The 22,129-nt window shown below is 62.8% G+C and overlaps 2 protein-coding genes across 4 annotated transcripts; one reads left to right on the top strand and one right to left on the bottom strand.

The window, feature by feature from the left end:
• Positions 1 to 19: 19 nt before the first annotated feature.
• On the top strand, positions 20 to 14,277 carry PITPNM1 (phosphatidylinositol transfer protein membrane associated 1). 2 transcript variants are annotated; one of them, XM_043581806.1, is made up of 24 exons: positions 20 to 158; positions 1,926 to 2,044; positions 3,742 to 3,956; positions 4,041 to 4,162; positions 4,339 to 4,563; positions 6,029 to 6,355; positions 6,430 to 6,525; positions 6,611 to 6,715; positions 7,388 to 7,449; positions 7,542 to 7,792; positions 8,106 to 8,295; positions 8,379 to 8,486; positions 8,762 to 8,919; positions 9,011 to 9,216; positions 9,682 to 9,852; positions 10,491 to 10,655; positions 10,915 to 11,063; positions 11,181 to 11,291; positions 11,746 to 11,862; positions 12,026 to 12,174; positions 12,260 to 12,409; positions 12,490 to 12,673; positions 12,990 to 13,118; positions 13,755 to 14,277. In XM_043581806.1, the coding sequence occupies exons 1-24, from the start codon at positions 155 to 157 to the stop codon at positions 14,016 to 14,018; spliced, it is 3,777 nt and encodes a 1,258-aa protein (XP_043437741.1). In that variant the 5' UTR covers positions 20 to 154; the 3' UTR covers positions 14,019 to 14,277. The 2 variants fall into 2 exon arrangements, with proteins under 2 accessions (XP_043437741.1, XP_043437740.1); XM_043581805.1 differs by having other exon boundaries at positions 21 to 158; positions 6,608 to 6,715.
• A 584-nt stretch (positions 14,278 to 14,861) lies between these two features.
• Positions 14,862 to 21,665, bottom strand: LOC122484062 (aryl hydrocarbon receptor interacting protein). Of its 2 annotated transcripts, none has more exons than XM_043581807.1 (6): positions 21,425 to 21,664; positions 17,778 to 17,957; positions 16,379 to 16,567; positions 15,741 to 15,917; positions 15,505 to 15,646; positions 14,862 to 15,199 (listed from the first exon to the last, which is right to left on the bottom strand). In XM_043581807.1, the coding sequence occupies exons 1-6, from the start codon at positions 21,521 to 21,523 to the stop codon at positions 14,994 to 14,996; spliced, it is 993 nt and encodes a 330-aa protein (XP_043437742.1). In that variant the 5' UTR covers positions 21,524 to 21,664; the 3' UTR covers positions 14,862 to 14,993. The 2 variants fall into 2 exon arrangements, with proteins under 2 accessions (XP_043437742.1, XP_043437743.1); XM_043581808.1 differs by having other exon boundaries at positions 15,127 to 15,199; positions 15,513 to 15,646; positions 21,425 to 21,665.
• Positions 21,666 to 22,129: the final 464 nt, after the last annotated feature.

Genomic DNA, 22,129 nt, shown 5'->3' with positions numbered 1-22,129 from the left:
TGCCCTCATGCCCTAACATCTTAAACTCCGAGTCAGCCATGAGAGGCTCTGAACACATCCTGACTCCTCAGGGGAGAGGGGACACTGCTGCTTCCCTCCCCCCCACCCCCAGCACCTGGGAAGCAGAGCCAAGGGGAGCGGACTGCCTTCCGAAATGGGTGAGACCCAGCTCGGTGCTGCCATCCACTGTCCCAGCACCTTCTAGCCTGCTGGGTGTGGCCCGGTGAGCCCAGCCCTCAGGTGTCTCAGCCTTTGCCCAGGGTCTGGTTGGCCAGACTTGTGGACCCGGAAGGTATCAGTGGGGAAAGCCATGGGGCCCCATTCAGGGTCTAGACCACGGCTTCGGAGTGACTGCAGTCCTATGCCTGAGTGTATAGCTGAATGACCCTAGAGGCCCGGGGCGCTGGAACGCCACCCCCTAGGGACAGGCAAGTCTTAGACCAGCCTCTCCTCAGACTTTGGAGGCCGCGCGGCATCTCCCCTGCCCTGGGTCCCGGGCTCGAGGGCTGGCAAGAATGGGGATGGGTCCAGCCATATTTCCAAGGCACACAGGAGGGCTGGGCCAGGGTGGAGATAGGAAGTGTTTAGGGGATCCCAGAGAACACGGAGTAAAAGCGCCAGCATTTGGAGAACTGCCTCTTCCCCTGCCGCCTTGGGGGAAGGAAGCAGGGGCCGCCCTCCTCCACCGCGGGCGGGGCCGCCGGGACCCCGCTGAGGTGGGGAGGGACAGCAGGGCCCAGGAAAGGGGCGGGGCGGCCGCCGTGACGCGGCGGGCGGCGGGGAGGGACAGCAGGGGCGCCGGCGGGCGGACCCGGAGGAAGGTCGGGGCCATGGGCCCGCGCTGCGCCTTCAGAGGGTCCGGCCACCGCTGGAGCCCGAGGCTGGGGCTGGGGGTGCTCCGGGCTCCGACCCGCGGCCCGTCCGCCCCCGCCCGCACCGGGTGAGGGGCGCCCGCCCTAGACTAGAGGTGAGCCGGGACGTCGGCGGGCGGGCGGGCCAAGAGCGCGGCAGGGGACGGGGACGCCGGGGAGCAGAGGGAAGTGGGGACAATGGGGCCTCTCGCCCGCTCGCTGGGTGCGAGGTGGGGAGGTGGGAGGGGTGCCTGCAGCGGAACCGGGGCGCGGGCGGGCGGAGCGGGTCTCCCAGGGTCGGGGCCCGTGGGATACCCAGCGGAGCGACTCTTGCCTCAGCTCGAAGAGGGGTCAACCCCGGGAAGGATGATGGGCTGGCTGCACAGACGTGTGCCGGGGGTCCAGGAAGGATGCTGAGGCGGGGAAGTCGAGGACTGGGCTGCCGGGCAGAGTGGGGAAGGCAGATCTGGGGGCCGGAGGGGTTAGTTATCTGGTCCTGGAAGGTAGGTTCGGGGGGGTGGGGCGCGGGGGGGGGGTGGGAGGACACTGACAGACGTTACAAGGAGGGGCGCACGGGGCTGCTCTGCGGAGACACCCCAGGGGACAAGGTTCTAAGTGGATGTCTGGGAGTGGGGGGCAAGCGACCCCACCGACTAGGGGAAAGGGATGCAGGGGGCGGGCCCCGAGGGGCCGGTTGTGGAAGGCGGGCCGGGAAGGAGGGCACCGGGGCTCCCGGGGGTGGGTCCCCGAGGGATGCGGTGTCAGGGGGCTTAGGACACTGGCGCGGCCGGCCCGCTAGCCCGGCGGCCCGCGCCCGCCGCTCCGGGGGGCCCGCGTCAGCGCGCGGTTGCCATGGCGACGGGCGGGCGGTGGGGGGGGGGGGACGGGGGCCGCGCGGAAAAGAGGTCAGCGCTCAGCCTCGCTGCGGCTGGCGGCGGCGCCGGGCTCGCCTCTGCCTCCCCCGTGGCGGGCCCAGGCATGGGGTCCCGCGGCCCGAGCCCTCCGGCCCGCGCGCAGGGCTCGGGGCCGCGCGCCGCCGCCCCGCACTGACTGCCGCGCCGTGCCCTGCGCCAGGCGGAGCGGAGGCCGCGCGCGGCCGGCCGAGCACCTTCAGGATGCTCATCAAGGAGTACCACATTCTGCTTCCCATGAGCCTGGATGAGTACCAGGTGGCCCAGCTCTACATGATCCAGGTGAGGGCGGGAGGCAGCAGGAGCCTAAGGGGGGGGGGGGGGCACACTTCGTGATGGGGTAACGGCAGGAGGAGCGCGCAGGCCGCACCTGGGACGAGGGGCCGGGCCGCCTCAACCCCCCCCCCCCCAGTCCGGCTCTGGGGCCTGGAAGGACTCAGAGCCTAGGGGAGGACAGAAAAGTCCCCCTTCCAGTGCGGGGAGGGGGGCGGCGGTGGGAAAAGGGACAGAAGGGCCTGGTGGTGCCTCCCCATCCCCCAAGTGCCCGGCCCGCTGGCTGGTTGCCGCTCAGCCCACTTCTGATCTCCTTTAATCCTCCTTAGAATCGTAACCCCTTGCGGGAGGGAAAGGAGCGCCTGAGGAGGCAAGAGTGAGAGGCAGGGAGCGAGGAGGGGTGCTGGGTGGTAGAGAAGACTGGAAGCGGGTCCCCAGGGGGTGCTGACAACCCCAGGGGTTCCGGGAAACGGGGTGAGGACCAGACGCCAAAACTGTGACAGAGAGGGGCAGGCCGGGATCCAAGAGGTAGGGGTCTGGACTTGGGCTGTGAGAAGCCTGGGGCCGGGCAGGCTTTCCGGGGGAGAAGAGGGTGGGTGCAAGGCCTCAGGGGGGCCCCAGAAATGAGGGTCAGGGTCTGAGGAGACAAGAGGGCCAGGATCCGGCCTCAGGGGGTTGAGTGGGCCAGGTTCAGGCTCCAGAGCTATAAAAGGGCCGAGTCTGAGTGCTCTCAAGCTATAAGGGGTGTGGCAGGGGCCCATATTGGGGTCTCGGGGAGGGAGGGGACTGGGGTCAGGTTCTCGGAGGGTCTCCCTGATTCTTCCAGCCCACCCTCCCTGGCCTCCTTGCTGCCCCCGGAGCACATGCCACACACTCCCACCCCAGGAGCCTGCACTGGCATCCCCTCTGCCTTGAATAGCTCCCCCCACCCCACATCTGCACTCCACCGTCTACCCTCCCCCACTTAAGTCATGTTCAGATTGTGGTCATGTTATCTTCTCAGGCTTTCCCTGATCATCCTGCCCTAATTGCCAATATGCCAATATGCCATAATCTCAACCCAATATCCCTTACCTTAGTCTACACTTTCTTCTTCCCATAACACTTCCCACTTTTTTTTTAATGTTTTTATTTATTTTTGAGAGAGAGAGAGAGAGAGAGAGAGCGCAAGTGGGGGAGGGGCAGAGAGAGAGGGAGACACAGAATCCCAAGCAGGATCCAGGCTCCGAGCTGTCAGCACAGAGCCCGACACGGGGCTCAAACTCACAAACCGCAAGATCATGACCTGAGCCCTATTCAGACGTCCAACCGACTGAGCCGCCCAGGCTCCCCAACACTTCCCACTTCTAATATACCCTGTCACTTGGCTTCTGTTATGTCCCCCCCCCCCACTAGAACTTAAGTCCCGCAGGGCAGGCAGGGATCTTTGTTTTATTCATCAACAGGTCCCAATTAATATAATCCCAATATGCCTGGAACAGAGCAGACAATAAATACACGAGTGAGTGCTGGGCTGCGAGCCCTGTGGAGGACGACAGCAGCTGTGGGCCTGATCCCAGGGAGCTGCAGGGGGCCAGGGTCAAGTTGCAGGGAGGTGGGAAGGCTGGGACTAGGGCTCCAGCACTGTGCAGGGGGCCAGGCTCAGCTGGGGACCCCAGGAGCTCAGCTGAGGCTGAGCTGCCCATTCTGTTCTGCCCCGGGTGCAGAAAAAGAGTCGGGAGGAGTCGAGCGGTGAGGGCAGTGGTGTGGAGATCCTCGCCAACCGGCCCTACACGGACGGGCCCGGCGGCAGTGGGCAATACACTCACAAGGTGTACCACGTGGGCTCCCACATCCCAGGCTGGTTCCGGGCGCTGCTGCCCAAGGCCGCCCTGCAGGTGGAAGAGGAATCCTGGAATGCGTATCCCTACACCCGAACTCGGTGAGTGGGTGGGGCAGGCCTGGGGCTACAAGGAGAACAGCCCCGGTGGGCACAGTGGTGACCCCACCCCTGCCCTCCACCCAGGTACACCTGCCCCTTTGTGGAGAAATTCTCCATTGAAATAGAGACTTACTACCTGCCTGACGGGGGGCAGCAGCCAAATGTCTTCAACCTGAGTGGAGCAGAGAGGAGACAGCGCATCCTGGGTGAGGCCTGGGGCCAGTGAGGGGACCCTAGAGCCCCTCTCAGGCCACCTGCCACCTCAGTGGGCAGCCTCTGACAAGTCCCAGACTCTGTCCTGGCCTCGGCTTCCTGGCTGCAGGGAGGAGGTGGCAGGGACGCAGGGGGTCCGTGTGGCTCAGTGCCGCTGGAACCCCCTCAGATACCATCGACATCGTGCGGGACGCCGTGGCCCCAGGAGAATACAAAGCAGAAGAGGACCCCCGGCTGTACCGCTCGGCCAAGACTGGCCGGGGACCGTTGGCCGATGACTGGGCTCGCACAGCGGCCCAGACCGGGCCCCTCATGTGTGCCTATAAGCTGTGCAAGGTCGAGTTCCGCTACTGGGGCATGCAGGCCAAGATCGAGCAGTTCATCCACGATGTCGGTGAGCACCCAGCCACAGGAGGCTCCCTTTACCCAGCATGCACCAGGCCCCATGTTTGAGCCAGGGACGCTCCCCGTCTACTGGGGACACAGAAGCATAAAGCCATCGTTTCCACTTGATATGGTGGCACTGAGGCAGAGGGGAAGAGCACAGCCTGGCTGGGGGCCAGGGGAGCCTAGCCTTGAGGTGGAGGTAAGAGTCAGGAGGGCAAGAAGCTGGGGGCCTGAGCTCTGAGGTCCACGCAGGCTCTGACGTTCAGAGATGCTGCTTCTCATCCATGAGGCTTCCCGGATTCTCCAACGTTCTGTGGGCCCGGGGAGACTTAGAAACTCTCGGAAGGGTCAGCAGCCCCAACCGGCAACACACGAAGAAGTACAGGCTGTGACTCTGACTCATCCTCTTGGGGTCCCTCCCGCTCCCAGCTCCCCTTCTCACCCTCCTAAAGCTAACCCCACAGCCCCTGCAGCTCAGCCCTGCCCCATCCCCCAGGTCTGAGGGTGGGCCGCCTGCAGGTCCAAGAACCCCGATGGGGGCCTCTGGGGGCCTGGGCTCCACGGGACCTCTATTGAGCCACTTCGCGTCTCTGCATCTTTGTTTTCCCTTCTGCGAATGAGCAGGAGGCCGGGCCAGGTATCAAGAGCTAACATCCACTGAGCGTTCACAACATGCAAGTTCCTTTGCCGATCGCTTCTCATGCAAGATTTCCTCTAACGCCCTGACACCCCTCCAGAGTGGGAGCTACAATTCCATTTTACAAATGAGGGAACGGAGCTCAGAGAATAATCCAGGCTGCTTGCCTTGCGTTTGTAAAAATACCAAAAAGCACACACAAGAAAATGAAATCACCCACAGATACCCGCTAGTAAGATTCCGATATATGTTTCCTTCCAGGAGTTTATAATTATAATCCAACCCTTATTAATTTCTTTCCTAGATATTGAAGCTTCTAACTTTATTCCTCTGCTTAAGATGAAAACATCCCAGAATGGGTGTCATCTTTCACTACAAACTTCATTAAGTGCCAACGCTTCCATTAACTATTCACACCTTCATTAACTATCAACAATTTCATTAACTGTTAATGCCTTAATTGTTGACTTTTCGGAAGAAGTCAGCAGGAAGCCAGCTGAAAGACACCGAGAAGTGGCCTTGGTCCCGGCTGCCCAGAGTGTTGGGGTTGGGTTTGTGCTCCGAGTTGGGGTGTCCAGAGGCATGAAAGAGGCAGGGACAGAGGGAGGGAGCCGGGGCAGGAAGGCAAATGCCCCAGTTTCTATTCCCATCTCCTGGGTGGCACCAGCCTCGCCCTACTCCGTGGCTCTGGGTGGGTGGTGTGCCCAGGGGAGCCATCACCCACTGTAGAGGGCTGGGAATGTTGCTGCCCGGGGCGGGGGGGGGGGGGGGCAGTAGCAGGGAAACTCGGGTTCGGGGCGCGGGGGGCCATGTTCTGACGCCCGGGCACCTCCAGGTCTGCGTCGAGTGATGCTACGGGCCCACCGCCAGGCCTGGTGCTGGCAGGATGAATGGACAGAGCTGAGCATGGCTGACATCCGGGCGTTGGAGGAAGAGACTGCCCGCATGTTGGCACAGCGCATGGCCAAGTGCAACACGGGCGGTGAGGGGCCCGAAGCCCAGGCCCCTGGGAAGCCTAGTGCTGAGGCCCGGGCTGCGGCCAGCCATGCTGGCACCCCCGACCGGCCCGAGGCACCCTCCGGCCCCGATGCCTCGCCCGATGCCAGTTTTGGCAAGCAGTGGTCCTCATCTTCCCGCTCGTCCTACTCATCCCAGCATGGAGGTGAGGCTGGGGCACGGGGAAGCGAGGGAGCCGCCCTCGGCCGGACCTCGGCTGAGACTGAGGTGGCCCTGCAGGGGGCGTGTCTCCCCAGAGCCTGTCCGAATGGCGCATGCAGAACATCGCCCGAGACTCTGAGAACAGCTCCGAGGAGGAGTTCTTTGATGCCCACGGTCAGCACCAGAGCCCTGCTGGGGGCAGGGGTGTCCCTGAGCGGCTCCTACTGCCCTGTGACACGGCCCCCTGTCCTTTTAGAAGGCTTCTCGGACAGTGACGAGGTCTTCCCCAAGGAGATGACCAAGTGGAACTCCAGTGACTTCATTGATGCCTTTGCCTCCCCCGTGGAGGCTGAGGGGCCCCCAGGTAAAGACTGCCGGCCACCAGCACCCTGCATGCAGGGGGCACTCGGCACCGCCCAGCCCTCAGCTTAATGGGGCCCTAAGTTGAGCGCCAATCCAGAGAGAGTGGGCGTTGAACTCGCAGGTGAACGATGGGCGGGTGAGCGAGGATAGATGGGGGCTTAGAATGGACTCCAAGTTCAGACATAGCACAAAACGTGGAGGAATTAACGTGGAGGCCAGGAAGGCGACACGGGCGAGGTAAGATGTGAGCCGGACTTTGAGGGATTGCACCAGCTCCGTCCCACAGAACTTGCAGCCGTGACGGACATCCACCAGCCACGTGTGGTCTTCCGGCACTTGAACTGTGGCTCGTGAGCCTGAGGAGCTGCAATTTGTGTTGTACTTTAATTCCTTCCCATTTAAACAGGCCCCTGTGGCCAGTGGCCACCATATTGGACAGGGCAGGATTAGAAGGAGTTTTCCAGGCAAACGGGCATTGTGGGGAGGAGGTGTCCCTCTCAGCAACGGGACGAACACGTGCAAAGGCCCGGCCGCGTGAGATGCCCCATGAGAGTCTGGTGAGAGAGGTCAGAGGAAGAGGCAGACAGCGAAGTGAGGGTACCCGAAGTGCCGGATGAGGGGACCCCCGCAGGCCCCTCAGTCTCCTTCACTGGCTACCCCCCCCGTCCTATAGACCCTGGAACCGAGGCCACCAAAGACATCGGGGATGGGGCCCGAGCGCCCAGGGACTCAGAGGTGAGTACGGCCGGCTTCCCCACGTCTGCAGTTCTGCCCCACACCAGGCAGGCTACTGCTCTGACACCCGGGCACCCCATTGTGCCCCACAGGGCCCAGACGGAGCCGGGGAGCTGGGCGCCGAGGCGTGCGCCGTGCACGCCCTCTTCCTCATCCTGCACAGCGGCAACATCCTGGACTCAGGCCCTGGAGACGCCAACTCCAAGCAGGCGGACGTGCAGACCCTGAGCCTGGCCTTTGAGGCCGTCACCCGAGTCCACTTCCCCGAGGCCCTGGGCCACGTGGCGCTGCGTCTGGTGCCCTGCCCGCCCATCTGCGCGGCCGCCTATGCCCTTGTCTCCAAGTACTGGTCAGGGGCGGAAGGGCGGGGGACGCACAGGGTCTCCAAGGTGCAGATAGCCACCGGGGGCTCCCGGGACCAAAGAGGCCCACGAGGGAAGGGGCGGGGGAGGGGCGAGGCGGGGAGGCCAGCCACCCACCCGGCTGCACTTCAGTTTCTAGTCAGTGGCTCCATCACAAAGGCCCCCTGGGTGCCGATGCTCCCCACAGAGGCGCCGCAGAGCTGGGACTTGCCAACAGGCCGAGGGGACTCGGAGGGGGCGGTGGAGGGGCCGGAGGCCCTCCCACCCACCCACCCGCCGCCCCTCCTCCTCCAGCCTGAGCCCCTACAGCCACGACGGTGACAGCCTGTCCCGCTCCCAGGACCACATTCCACTGGCTGCCCTGCCACTGCTGGCCACCTCATCCTCCCGATACCAGGGCGCTGTGGCCACCGTCATCGCCCGCACCAACCAGGCCTATGCTGCCTTCCTGCGCTCGTCGGAGGGTGCCGGCTTCTGCGGGCAGGTCAGGGGTCGGGGACGTTCCAGGGAAGCTTGCCGCTGGCGCCCTGCGTCCGTCCTCCTGATGGCGCCGCTCTCCCCAATCAGGTGGTGCTGATTGGAGACGGCGTGGGCGGAATCCTGGGCTTTGACGCACTTTGCCACAGTGCCAGCGCGGGCACCGGGAGCCGGGGCAGCAGCCGCCGAGGGAGCATGGTCAGTGTGGCCGGACCCTGCCAACTCAGGAGGGGGCTGTTTCTCCAGCTCTAGGTCTCTAGGTCCCCCCCCAACCACCACCACCACCGCCTCCCCGCAGTAGGACTTCTCTTCGGGCAGCTTCCCTGCTGCTTCGCTCTGTCCCCTCTTGGGCTCTGCCCCAGTTCCTTCCTTGAGTCCCTGCCCAACCTCCAAGCCTCTCTCCTCGCTTCCAAATAAGTAGAAATCGAATCGTCTCCAACCCTAAGGATATTTTTGTCCCCTGTTCTGTCTAGAACAATGAGCTGCTCTCCCCGGAGGTCGGCCCAGTGCGGGACCCCCTGGCAGATGGGGTGGACGGGCTGGGACGGGCCAGCCCAGAACCCTCAGCCCTGCCTGCCCAGCGTACCCCCAGCGACATGGCCAGTCCTGAGCCCGAGGGTGCTCAGAACAGGTGACACTCCTGCCCCATCACCCGTGCCCTGGGCTTATGCTGGGCCATGGAGGCAGTAGCGCTGAGCACCCCTCCCCGCCCCCCCCCACAGCCTGCAGGCGGCCCCCTCCGCCACCTCCTCCGGGGAGCCCAGGCGGGCAAGCACAGCCTCCTGCCCCCCTGCTGCCACTTCTGAGGCTCCTGATGGCCCCACCAGCGCCGCCCGCCTTGACTTCAAGGTCTCCGGCTTCTTCCTCTTTGGCTCCCCGCTGGGCCTGGTGCTGGCTTTGCGCAAAACCGTGATGCCCGCCTTGGAGGGTGAGCCCTGAGGGTGGGGGTGGCAGCCACGCCTTTTCCTTCATCTGTCCCTCTGCCGTCCCCTTCGTCCCCCACGAGATGCTGGTGTTATTGCCATACGTCACTGAACAAATCAAACGGCCTGGCTAGAGAAGGGGAACCCGAGGCCCAGAAACTTGCCAAGGCCAAGTTTCCCAAAGCGCACCAGGAGGAACTCAGGCCCACACACGCTGCTCTGCGTGAGCCGGGGTCTGACTGGCAGGAGGAAAGGCTCCATCCTGCACCCCGTCGGCAGATGAAGGGTCTGCTCTCTGCGTAGCTGAGTCACCTGTCTCACATTAACAGGACCCTGGTGACCTCTTGGGGAGTACAGGTCGGGAAGGGCCGGTTCAGGGTCACCCAGCATGCCAGGTGCTGCTTCCCACACCCCCTACCTTCCAGCATGCCCAGCTGAATCTCCCCCTTCCTTTATCTTCTGGGTACCAGTGGCCCAGATGCGGCCCGCCTGTGAGCAGATCTATAACCTCTTCCACGCGGCCGACCCCTGCGCCTCCCGCCTCGAGCCCTTGCTGGCCCCCAAGTTCCAAGCTATCGCCCCACTAGCCGTGCCCCGCTACCAGAAGTTCCCCCTGGGAGACGGCTCATCCCTGCTGCTGGGTATGCCCCCAACCAAGATAAAGGGGAGAAGGAGGAGGGCACTAACAGGGAGGGATGGGGATGGGCGCCCCTCCCCCAGGAAGATGTGAGGTGGTTCCCATATCATTGGTAGCCTCTCACGTCGCCACTTCCAGGACCAAGGAGCCCTACCCTGGCCCTTTGTGAGGTCTGGATTCCCCAAGACCCTCTGACATTCTCTGCCAAGGAGTGGGGGGCAGCGGTGATGTCTGGGTTAAAGAGAGGAGCCGGGGTGGCACCGGGGTGCCAGTGTCTGAGAATCGCCGCAATGTGGAGGGGCTGCTGTATGTGTGTGTTGGGGTGTATCCATATACACTTGTGTTCACGGATTGGTACGGGGCGTGCACACGTCAGTGGGTACGCGTTTGGCCCCATGAGACAAATGGGACTGCACTGGGGTGGTGGTGACGGGCATTCTGGAAGGAACACAGTTGGCTGTCGGGCCCTTTTCCCTTCCACCCACATGTAGGGCACTTCAGCCTCAGCCAAGACCTGACCAGGGAGGGCTGGCAGGGAAGGTGGTGGATGTGTGAGGGCCAAGCTGTCCTGGAACCCTCAGATGGGAAGCCGGGAGGGCGGCCCGGCTCAGACCACGGCTCAGGCTGCCCCGCCTTCCCCAGCTGACACTCTGCAGACCCACTCAGGCCTCTTTCTGGAAGAGCTGGAGATGTTGGTGCCCTCCACACCCACCTCTGCCAGCGGTGCCTTCTGGAAGGGCAGTGAGTTAGGCACTGATCCACCGGCCCAGCCAGCTGCCCCCAGCACCACCAGTGAAGTGGTTAAGAGTAAGTCAGCCAGCCCCCCCAGACTGGGGAGGGGACCCTTATTCTACCTCCCAAAGCCCAGCTGAAACACCCTTGCCCCCCCCCCCTCTCCCCCCTCTCCCCAGCATTTGCTCTGGGACCAGGGGGCCCGGTACCCAACCCTGGGCTTGGCAAAGAGCAGGCTCGGCAGAAAAGAGGGAGGAAAGAGTACCCAGGGGCCAGACACGTGGGCACGAGGTGGGGGGCCACCCCTGACTCCCTGCCCAACGTGGCCGTGCAGTCCTGGAGCGCTGGTGGGGGACGAAGCGGATTGACTACTCGCTGTACTGCCCCGAGGCGCTCACCGCCTTCCCCACCGTCACGCTGCCCCACCTCTTCCACGCCAGCTACTGGGAGTCGGCTGATGTGGTGGCCTTCATCCTGCGCCAGGTGGGCTCGGGGATCGGCCATACAGGGTGGGAGATGAGCACTGGACAAGGATGGGGAGCCGCCGGCCAGAGGAGGGGCAGACCCAGGTCCCCCGGTCACGTGGCCTCGCGTGCACAGGTGATCGAGAAGGAGCAGCCACAGCTGACGGAGTGCGAGGAGCCGTCCATCTACAGCCCGGCCTTCCCCAGAGAGAAGTGGCAGCGCAAACGCACGCAAGTCAAGATCCGGGTACGTGCCCGCCCCCTCGGGTCCTCGGGAGATTCTGGGGAGAGAGGCCCAGCCCTCTCTCCGCAGCATCCCCGCCCCTCACCACCTTCCCGCGACCTCCCCGGGTGCCGTCCAGCCGGCTGTGGTCCTGGCCCCGCCCCCCTCGGGTCTCGGTCCCGCCCCTGGGAACCAGGAACCTCCTCCCCTTCCACCGCTAATTCGGGCCTCGGATCCCAGCTCTCCCCACCCAGCCTCATCCTCTGCATCCCGTCCTGTCACGGCTCCGCTCCCTGGGAGCCGAAGTCCGCACACAGGCACTCGGGACCTCGGGTGGGGGTCGGGAAAGCGCCCACCACTCGGGCCTCGCTCCTCCTGCAGAGGCCCCGCCCCCACCCGGGCTAGGGTCCCCCTCAGCAGCCGCTCCTGCATCCACGTCGTCTCCCGGCCGCGGTCTCACGCCGTCTCCTCTCGCCAGAATGTCACTTCCAACCACCGGGCAAGCGACACGGTGGTGTGCGAGGGCCGCCCCCAGGTGCTGAACGGGCGCTTCATGTACGGGCCCTTGGACGTAGTCACGCTCACCGGAGAGAAGGTCAGGACGCGGCGGTCTTGGCCCCGGGTAGACCCGCCCCCATCGAGCCGACCTCGCACCCGCAGGGAACTCTCGGTCCCGTCTACCCCCGACGACAGCCCGCCCAGACCCTCCTCCGCTCAGGCTCCGCCCCACGGGCCCCCTCGCCCGCTCTCCCCACCAGGTGGACGTCTACGTCATGACGCAGCCGCTGTCAGGCAAGTGGATCCACTTCGGCACTGAGGTCACCAACAGCTCCGGCCGCCTCACCTTCTCGGTGCCCCTGGAGCGCGCGCTGGGCATCGGCGTCTACCCGGTGCGCATGGTGGTCAGGTGAGCGCCAGGCGGGCGGGGCTTCGGCGGGGCGGGGGCTCCGCCGGCCTCGACCCACGCCGCTCACGCCGTCCGTGGGCCGCAGGGGCGACCACACGTACGCCGAGTGCTGCCTGACCGTGGTGGCCCGCGGCACGGAGGCCGTGGTCTTCAGCATCGACGGCTCCTTCACCGCCAGCGTCTCCATCATGGGCAGCGACCCCAAGGTGCGCGCCGGCGCAGTGGACGTGGTCAGGTAGGAGCAGCGCCACCCGGCCGGTCGCGGTGACCGACCCCACCCTCGGAGATGGAACCGACCGCCGTCCCACCCCACAGGCACTGGCAGGACGCCGGCTACCTGATCGTGTACGTAACGGGCCGGCCCGATATGCAGAAGCACCGCGTGGTGGCCTGGCTGTCGCAGCACAACTTTCCTCACGGCGTCGTCTCCTTCTGCGATGGCCTCACCCACGACCCGCTGCGCCAGAAGGCGATGTTTCTGCAGAGCCTGGTGCAGGAGGTGCGCCTGGCCCCTGCCCCCGCCCCCGTCCCCACCTGGGGCTGTAGGACTTGTGCAGGCCCATCTGGTCCCACCCCCACGGGCCCGGGACCCTAACTGGCAAGAGGGGCCCCCAAGGGCCCGGCCCCCTAGTGGTCCGAGAGGCCCCTAGTCCTCTGGACTAACTCCGGCTAGTGTCGGGGCCCCGTGACCTAGGACCCCCGTGGCCCCGCCTCCGTCCGGCTAGACCCTCCCCGAAGCAATCAGCCCCTGGATGCCCAGCCGAGCGCCCCAGTCTCGCGGCCCTAGGGTGGCTGACTGGCTTCTCCTGCCACAGGTAGAACTGAACATCGTGGCCGGCTATGGGTCCCCCAAAGACGTGGCCGTATACGCGGCCCTGGGCCTGCCCCCGAGCCAGACCTACATCGTGGGCCGTGCGGTGCGGAAGCTGCAGGCTCAGTGCCAGGTGAGAGCCAAGTGCAGGCCGGGATTGGGGGCTGGCCCGGGAGCCGGAGCCTGGGTGTGAGGCCACGAAGACCACCTCTGTGAAGAAGCACCTGACGGGGGGCGGCTCCAAAAAGGCCAGCTGGCCTCAGGGGACTGGGCTCCTCCTAGGACAGGAGTCAGGAACAGCTGGAAGCTGCTGGGCAGGGACAGGTAACAGGCGGAAGTGTGCTCAAGACCTTGAATGTTCGTATCCACCCCCGCATGGCCCTGGCCATGGACCTTGAGCTTCCTGAGCCTCAATTTCCTGTCTGTAGAAGGGAAGTGATGAAGTGGCACCAACCCCCACAGCTTTCACGAACACCACTTAATGCCTACGGGGGTGGGAACAGAGTAGGTGCTTACTGTCAGCCGCTGTTACTTCCCGCCAAGATCCCAGGAGACTGAAGCCCCGAGAGGGGCAGAGATAGGAGGAAAGCCAGGGTGCTCTGGCTCCCGGTCTGGGGTTCCTATCTGCTGAGAGAAGACACCGGGTCAGGCTGTGCCGGGTCCGTAACGCTGCCAGCACTGCCCACGAGCCTGGGGGACGGGGACAGGTGAGGCTGCGTGTGGGCCTGAGACCAGCAGTGCCCTCAGCCCTACCCGTCTCTGCCCACAGTTCCTGTCAGACGGCTACGTGGCCCACCTGGGCCAACTGGAGGCAGGCTCCCACCCTCACGCCCCCACGGGGCCCTCCAGAGCCGCCCTGGCCAAGAGCAGCTACGCTGGGGCCGCCCCCGTGGACTTTCTCCGCAAGCAGAGCCAGCTGCTTCGCTCCAGGGGGCCCAGTCAGGTGGAGCGGGAGAGCCCAGGGACACCGCCCACCACCCTGGCCCGAGGCAAGCCCCGAAGCATCAGCCTCAAGTTGGACAGCGAAGAGTGAGGCCCGGGGACGTGGTGGCCCGGAGTTATTTATTCATGCACTCAAGGGGCCCGAATGGCACACGGTGGGGAGGCTGGGGGCCCAGACCTCTGGCCCCCCCAACCCCACACCCTACATCTTTTGTCTGCCCCTCGGTGTTACTTCCCTTTCACGGGGGAGGCACCCAGCCTCGGTGGGGGGCGGGGGGGGGGGAAGAGGATGCGGCCCAGAGGCTTTTCCAGTGTGTGTGAATCCATGAAAATAAACCACCTGCATCCCACCTGACTGCCCACCTGTCTGGTACCACAGGGCAACCGAGCCCAGTTTCCAGTTTGATGGGGACACTGAAGGGCAGAGGGGCCGGGATGTGACTAGGGTCACACAGGTTAGAGGCGAGGCCAGGATGGGGGACTGGGCCCTGGAGGTCTCATGGAGGGCTGTGTCCTCCCTACCTGAGGCCTCCTCCTGAATAGTCCTCCCACCTCATCCAGCCCTCCAGACCTGGGCCGGCCTTTCAGTTCGCAGGGGCCCAGACTCGGCTTCCGACTGAATCCTCTGCCTCCTGAAGCGGGGGCCATGAGGCCACGGGACCAGAGGCTGAAGGGGAGAGCTGCACTGGGGGACCTTCTCACTCGGAGCCCCCTGGCTGTGCCTTTGTCTCCCCCTGAAGAACTGAAGGCTCCCAGGAACCTCAGCTGGCACGTGGCCAGCAAAACACACTTCCTTTGTGACAGAGACCATCCTCCTGATCTCTGTTGGGGACACTGAGGCCCAGAGAGGGAGGACCCCGATCCTTTGCCTCCCAAGACCACCCGACTACCAGGAAATTCTCTCTCGCAATGGAATCAGCCCGGCAGGACCAGGGAGAGATAAATACGGCCTTTATATACAGAGAAGCATGACGGGGGGGGGGGGGGGGGGGGGGGGGGGGGGGGCAGGGGCGCTGGCGGCAGCAGCAGGGGGCAACGCAGGGCAGGCAGGGCCGGCAGAGCCCCATCAGTGGGAGAAGATGCCCCGGAAGCGAGCCTTGTCCTCTTCGTCCTTCTGCCGGATGCGTGCCTCCAGGGCCCGAAGCTCACGGCTCACGATGGGCGCCAGGGCGGGGTCCAGCTCCAGCACCTTGGCAAAGTCAGCCTGGGCCTCCTGGGCATTCCACACGGCCGCGTGCGCCTTGCCCCGCTTGAAGTAGGCCTTGACGTTGTCTGCAGGGGCAGCAGCGGGCAGCAGGCATGCGAAGGCATGAGTGGAGGGGGGACCAGCCAGACGTCCGGCCTGCCTTCTGGCACCACGGGCCCCTCGTGGGGCAGAGCCCTCCCGACCTGAGGATGCCAACCACACCTCTAACCCCATGACACATTCATAGGTCACTGGCACAGCAGGGCCAGTGGAGGCCTGGGTGGAGGACATCCGTGCGGGCTCGCGCAGGGGCTCGGCGGCTGGGCGGGGGGGGGGGTGGGGGGGGGTGGGGTCAGAGGCCCAGTTGTGCGGCCCGGTGCCCCGCGCTCACCGTCATACTTGTTGAGGATGGAGGAGCAGTGGTCCAGCACCTCGTAGTACTCCTGGGCCACCAGCTTGCACTGACAGTAGTTGAGCAACAGCGGGGTGATCTGCTGATCCAGCTGGATCCAGTCAGGGGACCCAGGCTGCTCCTGGGGGCAGGGGGGCGGGGAGAGGGCAGGAGATGCTGAGAGCTGGGTCCCTTGGCGCCACCTCGCCCCCTCCACCACAGCCTCCGGGCGGCACCTTCATCTGCAGGTTCTTGAGGCAGGCGATGGCGTCGTAGTACTTGGCGGCGGCCTCCCTCACGTGGCCCTCACGGTACAGCCGGTTGCCCTCCTGGTGGATGACCGGCACCGCCTTCGCCTTCTCCTCATCCGTCATCGCCCAGGGGTCCTGCTGGTACGTGCCAGGGCTCTCCACCTGCCAGAGCGCCGGCCAAGTCAGGGGGCGGCCCCAGGGGCACCCCCGCTTCTCCGGCCGCAGGCCTGACCTCTGGGCCGGCCGGGCCTCTGGACGCTAAATACCAGAAACAGAGCCCCTTGCTCATCCGGTGACCGTTCAACAAACAAACGCTCTAGGAGCACCTCCTACCTGGCGAGCACCACCAGGTTCCAGGGATAGAACAGTGAACAAGATGGGGACAGTCCCCACCCTCACAGAGACGGGTGGAAGCAGAGGGGCCCCAGGAGGGACACCCACGGGGACTGCCGGGGGCCCCGCCAGCTGTTCTCGTACCAACACCCCTGTCCTGTCCCGACACCCGCCCCCACCAGTGCATCCACTGAGCCCAGCAGCCCCAGGCAGGCCGGCAGGGCCAGGTCCCGCGGTGAGGCCAGGCAGGGCCGGTTTGGTGAGGCACCTGGGGCTTGGCGGCCCCTCACCTTAAGCATCTCAATGTCGAAGATGAGAGGCTGGGGGTTCTGCTGCAGGGCGTCCAGATCGGCATGGCCCAGGGAGCTGTGTTCGTGCATCTGGGCGATCCCGCAGCAGTGCCGCTGGCCCTCCAGGGGGTCCTTGCCAGCCGCGATGTTGCGTAAACTCTTGGCCACCAGCGGATACAGGACCACGTGCTGCAAAAAGGCGAGCGGGCACCAGGGGTTCTGTCAGCAGGGGCTGCCTGGTCACCGGGCCCAAGAGGCCCAGCCCCTGGCCCCACCGCCACCTTCGAAAGGACACTGAAGCCCAAGGAGGGGCAGCAACCGGTCCGGTTGAAACGCAGGAGGGCCTTTCCCTCAGGAGTCCTCGGGCCTCCCAGCCTTCTATTCTGGCCAAGTCCCCAGCTCTTGCCACACTGTCTGGCCACCAAGCCAAGCCAAGCACCTATCCCTCCTACCCCAACACAAACACACACTCTCCCTCTCCCTGTGAACCCGTCTCCCTGCCCTTACAAGTTCAGCGGGATTCATGCCTCTTCCCCCATCTTCCTAGGGGTGTGGTCCACAAGCTGGACTTGTCGCCACTACTGGGGTCCCCTACGTTCTGTTCTCAGTGTCTCTTCCTTCCCTCCCGCCCCACCCCCACCCGCCTCAGGGCCTATCTCAGGGCTGGGCCCAAGGTAGTGACTCAAAGCCCTCTGGCGGAGACCTCTAGGCATAGAGGACCCAGCCTTTGACTTTCACTAGGAACAGCTGTTGAGATGATGGGACCCAGACTCCCCAGTTCAACCAGCTCCATTCACGGTCCCTACTGCCCGCAGCGGGGGCAGACTGCTACAGTAACATCCAGCCGGCAGACATGTCCTAAGTCTCGGTGCTGAGCATTTCGAGCTGGGGGTAAACAGATCCAATCCCTGCTTTGCTGTAGCTCAGACCCAGGTAGGGGACCAGATCCCGGTCACGCAGGGCATAAGGGGTTAGAGGATCCAGGGGAGGGTGTTGAGCCAACCACCGGCAGTCACGGAGGGCTTCCTGGGGGTAGTGAACCCAGGAATTCACTTTGAAGGATGAGGGAGAATCTTGGCTGAGAAGGGGATGGAAAGGAAAGGCAGGGAGGTGAGTGGGAGGGGAAAACTGACAGGGGTCAGACCCTACAGCTTATATATGTCTAGCCTGGCAATGATTAGGGGCCAGAGAGGACCGAAGAAGGAGTCGTATGGGTCATGTGCAATCCCCTGGCTGCAGTCTGTCTATGAAGAGGAGAAGGCGGAAGAGGCCAGGACCCTAACGTCCTGTTGGTATGGCGCCCTAGAGGGAGTTGGAGGAGGCCTAACCAGGGCAGAGACCCTGGGATGGGGAATAGGGGATGACTGCACAGACACGACAGGTGCGGGACATCGGGTACCTTGACATCGCAGCAGAACTGGGCGATCTCCCCTTCACGCATGGTGCACACGATGGTCTCCCACACAGGCAGCTTGAACTTCTTGCCAATGATGAGCTCCATGGGCTTGCCACGCACCCGGCTGTCATCCAGCACAGTGCCCTCCTTGTCGCTGTGCAGAGTCCGGTAGTGGAATGTGGCCTGCGGGCCACACGTGGGATAAGGCGAGGGCACACGCTCCCGCCAAGCCCCCAAGGACAAGCCCAGCTCTCAGCCTGCAGATGGCACCAAGGGACAGGGCTCGCCCGAGGGTCACCACCTGACCTTTACCCCACCACCCAGGGGAAGAAACTAAGTCACAGAGAGGGAAGTAAGGGGCCCGAGTCACACGGTTGGGTGGTGGGGGGGACGGGCTGGGATGGGATCTCAAGCACTCTGGCTCCAAATATTGTTTCCACAAATATTTACTGAGCACCTACTACGTGCCTGAGCTCTGTGCTAGACACAGTAGTAGGTAAAGCAGGCAAAAGACCCTGTGCCCATGGAGTTCACGTGGAACTTCTAAAGGAAGGAGATGAGCCTCAAACAAAACAGTGGAGCTAAGGGTTATGGATCAGAAAATAAAATGCAGAATAAGACAGGGCGAATCTATACACAGGGCGGCGGGGGGACTCTCCGAGGAGGCGACATAAGCCGAGATCCGAACAGAGTACAGAAGAAAGCACACCAGACAGGTGCTGGGGTACAAAGGGGTGTGAACTTTCTAGGCCAAAAGAGCAGCAGTGGGATTGTGTGGTGTGTTCAAGAAGCATCAAGGCAGGGGCGCCTGGGTGGCTCAGTCGGTTAAGCTTCGACTTCGGTTCAGGTCATGATCTCGCAGCCTGTGTCGGGTCCTGCGCTGACGGCTCCGAGCCTGGAGCCCGCTTCGGATTCTGTGTCTCCCTCTCTCTCTCTTTCAAAAATAAACATTTAAAAAGAGAAGCAGCATCAAGACAAGTGTGGCAGAAGCAGAGTGAACGAGGGGAGGGATGCACTGTGGGGTCACCGGGGCCTGCAGGGATGGATCCCGCAGCGCCTGGAGGCTGTGGTGAGGACGTTGTGTCTTTCCTCGGGGTGGCTCCAAGCAGAGGAGGACAGGATCTAACTTGGGCTCCAGTGCTGCCCAGATAAGAAAAGGAGGCAGAGAGGCGAGGGCTGGTGCAGGAAGGGGAGTTAGGAGACTACCACAGTAGGCCTGGGGGGACGACGGCGGCCTGGACCAAGGGTAATGGGAGAGGTGGTGAGAAGCAGTCAGATCCCGGCTGCATTCTGAAGACTTGTGGAACCGAAGAGAACTAAAGGGGCCGCAGAGACTAGGGGGTCTTTTGCCTGAGCAACCAGAAGGTCGGGGGGCCCTTAACTGAGACGGGGAAGGCTTGGGCGCAGTGGGTGAAGTCTGAGCTGCTGACCAGACATCCAAGCAGAGATGGTCATTTGGGAGCAGGTTTAAGGAAGAGGTGCAGCCAGAAATACACATGTGGGGGACGCCTGGGTGGCTCAGTTGGTCAAGCATCCTGCTGGATTTTGGCTCAGGTTTGTGAGATCGAGCCCCGAGTTGGGCTCCAGGCTCCGGGCTCATGGTGCAGAGGCTGCTTGGGATTCTCTCTCTTCCACTCTCTCTGCCCGCCCCCCCCCCCCAACACACACACAAGCATGTGCACATGTGTGTGCTCTCTCAAAATAAATAAATTAAAAAGATAGCTTCACATTGAAAGAAAGAAAGAAAGGAAGAAAGAGAAAGAAAGAAAGAAAGAAAGAAAGAAAGAAAGAAAGAAAGAAAGAAAGAAAGAAAGAAAAAGAAATACACATGTGGGAGTAGTCCAGGCAAGGAGAATTTCTTATTTTTACTTTTTTTAATGTTTATTTAGTTTTGAGAGAGCAAGAGAGACAGAGTGCAAATGGGGGAGGAGCAGAGAGAGAGCGGGAGACACAGAATCCGAAGCAGGCTCCAGGCTCCAACTGTCAACACAGAGTCCGATGTGGGGCTCGAACCCATGAACTGCGAGATCATGACCTGAGCCAAAGTTGGATGCTCAATGGACTGAGCCACCCAGGCGCCCCTACTATTATGTTTTAAATGTTTATTTATTTCTGAGACAGACCACGTGCACAAGAGGGGAAGGGGCAGAGAGAGGCGGGGGACAGAAGATCCAAAGCGGGCTCTGCGGCTGACAGCAGAGACCCCAATGTGGGGCTTGAACTCAGAGCCACAAGATCATGACCTGAGCCAAGCCGGATGCTTAACCAACTGAGCCACCCAGACGCCTGAGAGTTTTTTAGAGATGAGCCTGGGGGAAATCATCTGGGGGTGAGTGCAGAGAGAAGAAATCTGAAGACTGAACCCTTGGCAGGACATAGGTAGAGAAGCCCACGTCAACAACAGTACCTATCCCACATTGTGGGAATGGAAGGAAATAAACCTGTGTAGCATTTAGCACTAGGAGCATTCAATCTAACCTGGGGCTTGTTATTTAATATTACCTGTCCCTGTTTTTTGGTGCCATTGTTCACTATCTCACTATCTTTACAATGTGTCTCCTCCGGGTGTGTATTCCATCCAGAATCTCCCTTGCCACGACCTTCTTCAAGGCCATCAACCCCCCAGCCCATGGGAGCATGCATCCACACCCACACCTCTTCCCTCCGCTCAGAAACGATCCCTCTCAATATAAACTGATCACCAGAACCATGCAGCTCCCCTCTGCTTTCAGGGCACTCACACCGAGCCAGGCTAGGATCTTTACCTGCCCAACCCTGGCACGGTTCTACCCCACGAGCGTGTGTGCATTCACAGCTGCTCTGACTCGTGGAGTCCTCAGTCTAGGCCAGGATCTTTGATCATTCTCTCCCTGTGCATGTTCTGTGTGGCTGCTCTGCTGGGCCCAGGGGCTGCCCCTGGGAAGCTCTTTACTCTACAGACAAGTGGCACCTGGGAAAGGCACTCCAGGAGGAGGGACCTGCATGAGCAGAAGCACGGAAGCCTGGAGGCATAGGTTGTCTGGGGGAGGGGATCAAAGAGGACTGGGTGTACCAAGGAGGAGGGTGGTAGGTCCTTTACCTTCCGAGCCCTTGTCCCAGCCCTTGTCCGTCCTGAGCAACATCACTTAGAACTGCCGAAAGGCACTCGTCTGGCAGACCTGACCTCTGGGCATATTCAATGGGTTTGCGTGCCCTGGGGCCTCGCTTTTCCCATCTAAACAATGGGAGCTGGTTTAACTGTGTTCAGTAGGCCCTCCTATCTACACAAGAACTTCAACCTTGCAACCCGGAGGCCCCGGGCTCCCTTCCCCAGTCCTGGGGCACCTCCAAAGTCCCAGGTTTCCTGCTCCGGGTCTCCTCCAGCTCCGGGTCGGCTTAGACACTGAGGCCAAACCCCTGCAACGTTCTTACGATGACTGACGGCCTCCCCGACCAATGCAGCCACGCGGCCAAGCCACGGGGCGAGGCAGACGTATCCAAATTCACCCCGTACTGAAATTCAGACCAACCAGCGTCGAGCTCGGCATGTGAGCAGTAGGGTCACCGGCCACTACTATCTGAGCATGCGCAACCTCTCGCCTAAGGCCTCCTCCCGCCTCGCATGCGCACCGCGCCGCAGAAGGGTTGAGGGGAGGGGGCTAGGCACGAACCTTGGTTCCATCCTGAAAGTCAGGGAGTTCTCCTCGGCCTTCCTGTATCACACGCTTCTGGATCCCGTCCTCCCGGAGTCTTGCGATGAGATCCGCCATCCTTCTTCCCCGCTGCTCTCTTTCGGTAACTTCCGGACCCGTTCGGCAGCTTCCGGACCTGCTTCGGCAACTTCTAGAGCTTCGGCAACTTCCGAGATGGCGCCATTTTGGCTGAGGGCGGACGCCAAAAGGGGACTAAACGTAGAAGCGGACGGTGATTGGTTCTCTGCGCGGCGGCCGAGCGCGGCGCGTCACCCAGGGGCGGGGCCTGAAACCCTCTGGGGGAGGGACCGGGTCTGTCAGGGAGGCGGGGCCAGGGTCTGCCCGGCGGGGCGGGGCGGGGCGGGGCGTCCCTAGCAGTTGCGTCCTTGTGTGGCTTTGGACCGGCCCTCGCGAGTGGTTGTGTGCCTGGCCCCCCGCCAGCCCGTTTAAAGTTGTAGTAGTTGAACAACATTACAGGGCTCGGAGAATGGGAGGACCCCATCCGTAACGCCACTCCCTAAAACTACTATTATTGTGTATTCTTTTCAGGCCTTTTCTTTTTGCATCTCTAGCACAATGGTGACTTTGCGTCCTGGATTATTCTCTTTAAAAATAGATAAGTGAAAAATAAAAATAAAACGAGGAGTAAGAGGGAGGGGAGGGAGGGCTTCAGTATTCCTGGGA

The sequence above is a fragment of the Prionailurus bengalensis genome, chromosome D1 (genome assembly GCF_016509475.1).
Source record: "Prionailurus bengalensis isolate Pbe53 chromosome D1, Fcat_Pben_1.1_paternal_pri, whole genome shotgun sequence".
NCBI lineage: Eukaryota > Metazoa > Chordata > Mammalia > Carnivora > Felidae > Prionailurus > Prionailurus bengalensis.
Note: the sequence above shows the minus strand (reverse complement) of the source record. Positions and strands in the feature narration are given on the sequence as shown.

Bases quoted from the DNA above. Each gene is read 5' to 3' on its own strand.
- PITPNM1 (XM_043581805.1), top strand. The intron at 6,526-6,607 runs GTCAGCACCAGA...CTGTCCTTTTAG, and splicing joins GGAGTTCTTTGATGCCCACG to AAGGCTTCTCGGACAGTGAC. The intron at 7,793-8,105 runs GTACTGGTCAGG...CTCCTCCTCCAG, and splicing joins GCCTATGCCCTTGTCTCCAA to CCTGAGCCCCTACAGCCACG.
- LOC122484062 (XM_043581807.1), bottom strand. From the start codon at position 21,523: ATGGCGGATCTCATCGCAAGACTCCGGGAGGACGGGATCCAGAAGCGT. The intron at 16,568-17,777 runs GTACCCGATGTC...GCCTTTTTGCAG, and splicing joins AGTTCTGCTGCGATGTCAAG to CACGTGGTCCTGTATCCGCT. The intron at 15,918-16,378 runs GTGAGGGGCCGC...GCGCTCTGGCAG, and splicing joins TCGACATTGAGATGCTTAAG to GTGGAGAGCCCTGGCACGTA.